Below are 8,053 nucleotides of genomic sequence, written 5' to 3' on the forward strand. Positions count from 1 at the left end.
GGTTGAGGGTGCCGCTGTGGTTGGGTGCCCGAGCGGGCTGCTCCCGGCCGGCCGGCTGCCCCCTTTAGAGGATCGTGGCAAAGTTTTTCACCTACTTTGAACTCTGATTTAGTGCTCTCGGCAGTGCAGATCTGCAATCCCCCGCTGCCAGCCCCTGCCCCGGCGCAGCAACGGCAGCCTCCGGGACACGAAAGACATTCTCCCCGGGGAGGTGTTTCACCTAGCGCTTATCCAGCCATTTCAGCAAGGCACTAGGCCTAATGGCATCCGATGTGTCCACGATCACATTAAACCCAGACCCAAAACCCAGCCTACTTCGGTAAGAGCTTTCTTACAGTCTTTCACCATTCAAACAGAAAATAGATTGCTTTAAAAAAAAAAAAAAGTCAGACATATCAATCGACCCTCTAAGAAACCACGAATACAGTTTTAAAAAAATTAAAGAGCAGCGTGGAGCAGACAGTTTCTGAACACTTAAAGTTTTGTTTATAATTCGAGCAAGAGGTAGGAAGACTATGTCTACAGAAAGAGTGTCAGGACCTAAGACTTAGTGCAAGGGACATTCGTAAAAGCAGTTTGAAACCCAATAATAACCTGTTAAAAAGGACGATAACATCTCTTCGAGGGGATATCAGCGACCAGTTTTATTATTTTCCCTTTATTTGTAAAAGTGCAAAATTATTCTGTACAAATCCGACATACAAAAACCAGCACTCTGTACAACATTACAAAAGCATACGGATCTCCACCAAGATCCCAGAAACTGTATTCCACGGGCGTAACTAGCATCTCGATTCCCCAGCAGGAACAGTTTTAAACGTCACTGTCGGACAGCGACGGCCAGACCTGCACCCCCTGGACGGCGAGGCAGCGCGTCGCCTTTTAAACCTCGAGCAGGTCACGAATACCCTGTGTCAGTTCTCAAGATTCAAATAAATTACATAAATAGGAGCGGGGCCGAGCGCCGCCGTGCCAGTCCAGTCCGTGGCGAGTCCCTCACACGCCGGGGTAGCCGCAGTAGTAGACGGCGCTGCTGGCGTCCGACACGGCCGAGGAGACGGGCCCCGCGCCCTCGGGCGCCGGCAGCCCGGCGGCGTCGTGGCCCGCCGCGAAGGGCAGCCCCAGCTCGGGCTTGCAGGCGAAGCGCAGGTACTGCTCGAACTCGGTGCGGTCCACCTCGCCCAGCAGCTCCTCCTGCGGCAAGTGCTCCAGGGGCTCCCGGCACGGCGCCGCCTCGGGCGGCGGCGACGGCTGCCCCACCGCCCCCGGCGGCAGCGGCGGGCCGCGCCCCGGGCCCGGCGGCTGGCACGCCTGCCCGTAGTAGGCGTGCAGCGGCGCCGGGCAGCCCAGCAGCGCCTGCAAGGAGCCGCCCGGGCCCAGCGCCTCGCCCGGCGGCAGGTGCCGGCGGAGCGCCGCGCCCGCCGGGCTCTCGGCCGCCACCGCCGCCGGGTGCGGGTACTCGGCCGCCGCCGGGTGCGGGCCGTAGCCGTAGGGCCCCAGCGCGCACTCCTCCTGCAGCCCCGCCGCCAAGAACGGCGCCTCGCCCTCCGCCGCGTCCAGCGGCGACGGGTCCGGCGTCGGCAGGCTGTAGCCCTCGAAGGCGGCGCCCAGCGGCGGACAGTCCCGGTAGTGGCCCCCCGCCGCCGCCGCCGCGTAGCCCTGCTCGGCGTAGGGCAGGCCCAGGCCCTCCACGCACATCCTGCCGCCGCCGCCGCCGGCTTCGCTGCCCAGCCCGGGCCCCGCCGCCTCCGCCAGGCCGTGCTGCAGGAAGCCGCCGCTCTCCACCCGCTTCAGGCGCTTCACCTGCTTCCGCCGCCGCGGCCGGTACTTGTAGTTGGGGTGGTCCTGCATGTGCTGCACCCGCAGCCGCTCCGCCTCCTCCACGAACGGACGCTTCTCCGCCAGCGACAGCGCCTTCCACGATTTCCCTGCGCCCACGAGCACCGTCAGACCCACCGGCCGCCCACCGACGCCCGGACCCGCCGGCGCCGCCGCCCCCGCCCGCAGCCCGGGCCCGGCTCCCCGCCCGCCGGCTCCCCGCCCGCCGGCTCCCCCGGGCACCCCCGCTCCCCGCCCGGCCCTCGAGTCCCGCCCGCCGGGAGCTCCCGCGCTCACCCAGCATCTTGCTGAGCTCAGCGTTGTGCAGGTCCGGGTTCTGCTGCGCCAGCCGCTTGCGCTCGTCCTTCGCCCACACCATGAAGGCGTTCATGGGCCGCCGGATCCGCGCCTCGCTCTTGCTGCGCCCGCCCGCCGCCCCCGACGGCGCCGCCTCGCCCTTCGCCTTCGCCTCGCCCAGCGGGCTCAGCGCCTCTGCCCAGGGGCAGGGGCCCACGGCCGGCATCATGATGGGCAGCGAGCACCGCCCCTGCGCCTGGTCCTCGCTGCTGGCGTAGCCCGCATCGGGGCTGCTCATCTCGGGACGGGACGCGCCGCCAAGGCCGAACGCTGCGGCGGAGCCGCGGGACAGACCGGACACCAGGACCCCGCTCGCTGCTGCCGGCCGCCGCCGCCCGGCCCTATTTGAGCTGCGGCGCGGCCAATGGGGCGGCGGGGGCGGGCGGGGGCGGGGGCGGCTCCCGCGGCTCCCGCGGGGGCGAGGGGCGGCCCCAGGGCTCCTCCCGGCGCGGCACCTGCGCAGGTCGCGGCGCCCGGCGCGGCTCCCGCTGCCCCGCCCCCGCGGGACCAGGGGGGTGTTCGGCGGAACCGGCGGCGCGTTCGTAAGCGGCCCTCGGGCTGCAGCCCCGCTCCCCGTCAGCCGGCAAACACCCGGCGGTCACCGGCCCGGCCGGGGAGGGACAACCCTGACCGCGGAGACGCGGAAGAGGTGGAAGGGACAGATTATTTTCAGCCACACCGAGACACCCCGGAACGCCCGGAGAGACGCAAGGGGCTGCTGCTGTAGGCACATTTGGGAAGTGACTTGGGAAGGATAAACCAAGCCATCGTCTGTACCGCACACTTCAGCCTCCTGCCTTCCCCTGCTGCCTCTGCATGTCTTGCCTCGTAACCCCATGCAAGATGGAAACCGCGTGGGACAGTAGGACACTGAATCCACAGCAAAGCCTATGAAACATGTCCTATCCTGCTTTTTCCTACTTCGTAGTAAGGCTATTCAGTATTTACCAAAGGCTCAAATATTTGTTGTAGGTAGGGTAATTTGCCTTAGGTATTATTTAAGTTGAGCTCTGCAGTAGGGATGGCTTGTTGCGTTGCCTCGTCCAGCATTCCTCCGATTTTCCTGAACAAATAAACTGTAAATACAAACACGTTTGTAAAAACTCCGTCGCTTCAGAATAAACACAAATTCCATCTCGCTACCATTTATGTTCTTTTTTGGCATACAAACTAACGTAAGATACGGCGTTTTCACGGGAGCTCTGATTAATATTTACATTGTTGTGTGGTGCTATTAAATGCATCAATGCTTATTTGAGAAACCGCTGAGCTTTAAACTGAAGATCAAAGAGGTTTATTTGGTTAAGGACACCTTTGTTTGGGTAGCCACTTCGGTCAAATAAACCAATATTGTAAGAATTCTCGCTGAAATTAAATGAATGAAGCCAGCGTCACCATTAACTTAGTCTAACACTGAATTTCCTGTTTCGTGCCACGTAAAACCTGCTCCTTTCCACTTGACAGCCAGTAGATATTCTAAACAGAAGAAAAACCGCAGTGGCGAGCGGTAGCTGCTCGGGACTAGAACGGGGGAGGATAATTCTCGAGGCACTTCTACACTCGTCCTTCTGCTCCCCTCTGTTCGAGATTATAAACAAGCGATGTATTTCCCGACTAATGGTATCCTGTATTTATCCCTGTCGCGAGGAATCGAAATCATTGTCAAAAGACTAGTAACTGCCTAAAACCAAACAAAAATAAGGGTCTAGATTGGTTTTGGTTTGTTGGTTTGGTTTGGTTTGGGGTTTTTTTCCGTTCAAACACACGCTCTAGTCCAACACAGCGAGAGGCAGCGATTCAAACCGCTCTGCTTTTCTTCCTCATATCAGATGCTGTAAAAAGCAGCGGAGAAGAAAACAATGTTCCTACACATGTGTATGTGTAAATTGATCGCATAACACCGACGATCACCGGGACACAAGCAGCTTGCAAAATCGACCCTCATCACAGAACTGGCGATACTAACCAGGAAAGCTCGTTGGGAATTAAGTGCTTTTTCACTCGTTTTTAGTCCAGCGCCTTTGGGACACTGCCTTAGGGCGGACCTTTTTAAGGCTAGTGTGTGCCAGTGACTTTAGTTTTACGGCTGAGGTTGTGCCATTGCCCGCCCCGACGTGCTGGGACCCAGAGCCCTTAATCCCAGGCCAGCTGCCCGGGGATGGGTCACGCACCGAGGCATGGCCGATACGCAGAGAAAACCCTGAATTAAACAGGCTCCGAATCGTGCCTGGAGCAAACTCACGCAGGAGGAAAGTGTGCCCATTTTTTCCCTGCAGAGAACAGAATACTCCGCCGAGGGGGGAAAGCGAGATGACTTCCGAGCAAAACAAACCCCACGAAGGCAGCTCTGCGCTGCCCTAACGAAGTCGGTCCGTTTCCACCGACTCCCAGAGCAGTTCCCGGCTCACGCCGTGTCACTGACTCGGACAAAACTGTCCGCCTGGGAGTTTAACGCTTGGAAGAGAGTATTACCTTTCCTACGAGCTGATCTTGTTAAAACCGAAACTGTCCCTTTTACTCTATTAGCAGAACTCTATTAGGAGAAACGTTTTCGTGAGCCGAGGGAACAAATCTTGCAAGAGCTTGCACTGAAAAAGTTCAGCGAGTGGAGGGACTGCTTACAAATACGCTTCACAGCAATTTTGGGGATGTCACTTCCATCAGAAAAGAAAACGTTTTTCTATATAATGAACATGAGGTAATAAACTAAGCAAACTGCCGCTGACTTTGTTTGGGAGATTTGTGCAAACTGTTTCTACAGCTCATTGATCTGGGATCAAAGAAAGAGAGGTGTGTTTTGAATCTAAGCCGAGAAAGTAAAAGCTCCCTGGCTTGTACAGAAAATGTTGGCAGTTTGTGACCCTTTCGGTACCCCTGGCGTCATAAATAGATTATCTCACCACTTTTCTCGCTTTCTGTTTTGACTGTTTAGGTATTTTTGAATTGTAACTTTAAAACACAAGGGACGGCACTGACTCTGACTCAAGTTGCGCTCTCTGCTTACACCTCACCTCCCTGAAGCCTTTAGCAGAGAGCTGCTTCTGACGCTCCTGAAACCTTCGTGGTCGCACGACTCCTGGGGTCATTCGTTAACTTTCCCAACCTAACAATGCCGCCGAGAGTTCATCCTTCTGATTTATTGACCTTTTAAACCCGCCGGTGCGGAGCGCGGGGGCGCGGAGCGGGGATCCTCCGGCGAGAGATGTGTTTCTATTTCAGGTCCATTACAGAGCGCGGTGTTGGAAGTGGTGCTCCCAGCGTTATCAGAGCCGACCACAAATGCCACATGAAAAGCAGCAAACATCCGGAGGGTTTCCTGCAAATCGAGCAGTTTCTCAAGACAAGAGCCTTTTTTTTTTTTTTTTTTTTTTTTTTGTCTTTTAAAAACGTGTATTTAAAGGCAACACTCTTTGCCTCTTTAAAACAGTTCAAAACCACTAAATGAAAGCAGGCCAGCCCGACAACGCTGCATAGCGCAAGAAATCTCTCCGAATGAAGACTTTTCGAGACTTTGCGTTAGGAAAGCGCGGGGATCGCAGAGGCCCTGGTCAGGAATGACCCACTATTGAATGGAAAAAAAAAAAAAATTAAAAAAAAAAAAAATTGAAAAATGTCCCTTTCAGAAACTCTAACTATCTAAACTGTGTTAACTATTTTACAGCAAAGTAATAGTCCCTAACATTTAAGAAGTCCGTCGGTTTAATCTGCAAATTGCTTTCTAGCAAACGCACACAAACACCCAGACTCGCAAAAAATTTTCTGCTCGTAACTGCCTGCAGCCCCAGAGCGGAGCCGCCGCACTGGAAACACGTAACTCCGCGCTGGGCTCCGCAGTTGCGGGGGGACAGAGAATCAGCTGGGGGACCAGCACGGCCCCGCACAGCGGGTTGGCCGCACAGGGGGCTGCCCGCAGAGGAATCTGCCCGCACATCAGGCTGCCCGCAGAGGAACCTGCCCGCACATTAGGCTGCCCGCAGCCTTGCGCGGCCGGTTTGGGGGTGTTAAGCCACGGCGTCCCCGCATTTTAGTACTGAAGGGTGTCCGGCGGGGGGAGCGGGACGTGCGGGACCCCCACTCCAAGGTAAGGGCATTTTCGCCTCCCGGTGGACACGAGTGGGGTGTCGTCCCGTCCCGTTCCCCGCCCCCCCACTCGCCGAGCCACCCTCTCCGGCAGCAGACTGGGAGCGAGGCGGGCGCTGGCAGGGCCGCGCAGGCGTTAGCGCGGCCCCGGCCCCCGCGGCTTGTCCTCAAGCTGCCCCTTCCCCCGTCTGGCTTCGGGGGGCCGCCGCCCCGCAGCCCCCTCTGGAGGACCTGAGGTGCAGGGGAGAGCCTCCACTGCGCCTTCTCCTAGGAAGGGGTTAACTCTGCCGCCAACGGGACTGCTTGGGCTTGGCTTTAACGCGGCTGTAACGCCTTCCCTACCCCAGTCTGAAGGCATAAATCAAAGGTAGGGGAATCGACGGGAAATTACATCTTTAACAGACACGGGTGCTGGGTACTTCTGGAATATCTATTCCAGATAGATAATACGTGGACCCAAACAATTTCCAATAAAGTCAACGGCAAATGCTTCTCACTTTAAATGACACTGAAAGGAAGTCTAGAAATGGCACTTTCCTCAAACTGCAAATAACATAATCTAGATCCAAGGCTCATCCCCGTTATATTCATAAATTTATCTACTCCTTTAACATAACGATTAATTCATGAGACTAAGATCACAGACCTGTTGCATTTTCCTCTGTTAAATAAAGTGCCAACAGTTTCATTACGTAAGGAGTTCCCAACTTCATTACGGTTTTGGTGCCCTCCGGTTTGAGAATGAGTTGCATAGGACTACGAAGCAGTACAATAGCTGGGGCCAGATAGAACACCCCTACACTTGAATTTCCAAGAACAGAAATCCTGTTAGTTTTCATACTTAAATACATACAAGTCACTAAAAAAAAAAAAAAAAAAAAAAAGGAAAAAAAAAAGAATGCTTTGTACAATGCTGGAGCCACTCCAAAAGATCAGGGATCTGAACTGAACTAAGCAATTTGGCCTAGCCTTTGCTTGTATTTCTGCTGGTCTTATGTCAGCATAGCTACTGCAAACTTGTACTAATGTGAGATTTATTCTGTTATGCTAGATGCTAAAGTGATGGCTTAGTGAAGGACAGGTCATGTAACTGTACGATTAAAAAGCTGATCCCAGTTACACTGGAGTGAAATTAATTTCTTCATTAGCATCAGTCAGCTCCCAGAGTATCCTTAACAAGGCCAGGAGAACGAACGTCAAGATATTCTCTAGAAGGTAGGCTATGCTACTATATTTAATGCTACTGCAGTCTTGTAGAATATATCTATAGATCGCTTTTTTTTAATAGGAAGCAATATTTCACAATAATCTCAAGGTGTAAAGTTCTTTGTCTTTAGCCAGAATAAAATTGTTACATTATACAAATGAAAAAGTAGCTAGGGCTGGAGCTGGGCAGTTACTGTTCCATCATACCAATTACAGTCACAGAATAGATGAACTGGCGTTTTATCATATGGAAATAATCCCATGCTAGCAGTTTAGCAGAAGTATGTTAGTGATACTAAAAAAATTATTAAATGATGACTAAATCCAAACGTCAATGGTTTACCATCTGCAGTTCTGATGAATCAGCAGTGATGAACAAGTAAGATCAGAGAGAAATTAAGAAATTATTTAAACCCTGAACAACACTAAAGCTGAATAAAACTTTTTTTCCAAGATGGAAAATATGATACATTTATTTAAAAAGAAATTCCTAATCCCTGAAATTAGAAGCAGTGGTAATGTTTAAAATGTTTAAAATGTTTAAAAATACCTGTTCTATTACATGACCAAAAAGGGCATTCTTTATAACCAA

General features: G+C 53.7%; 1 protein-coding gene across 1 annotated transcript; it reads right to left on the minus strand.

Annotated features, from left to right (window-relative positions):
* Nucleotides 1–629: 629 nt before the first annotated feature.
* Nucleotides 630–2,483, minus strand: LOC141933099 (transcription factor SOX-17-like). Its single transcript, XM_074847459.1, has 2 exons — nt 2,116–2,483; nt 630–1,928 (listed from the first exon to the last, which is right to left on the minus strand). Exons 1-2 carry the CDS (start codon nt 2,411–2,413, stop codon nt 997–999), a joined length of 1,230 nt encoding a protein of 409 aa, XP_074703560.1. The 5' UTR covers nt 2,414–2,483; the 3' UTR covers nt 630–996.
* Between the last annotated feature and the right edge of the window lie 5,570 nt (nt 2,484–8,053).

Source organism: Strix aluco, chromosome 1 (genome assembly GCF_031877795.1).
Source record: "Strix aluco isolate bStrAlu1 chromosome 1, bStrAlu1.hap1, whole genome shotgun sequence".
NCBI lineage: Eukaryota > Metazoa > Chordata > Aves > Strigiformes > Strigidae > Strix > Strix aluco.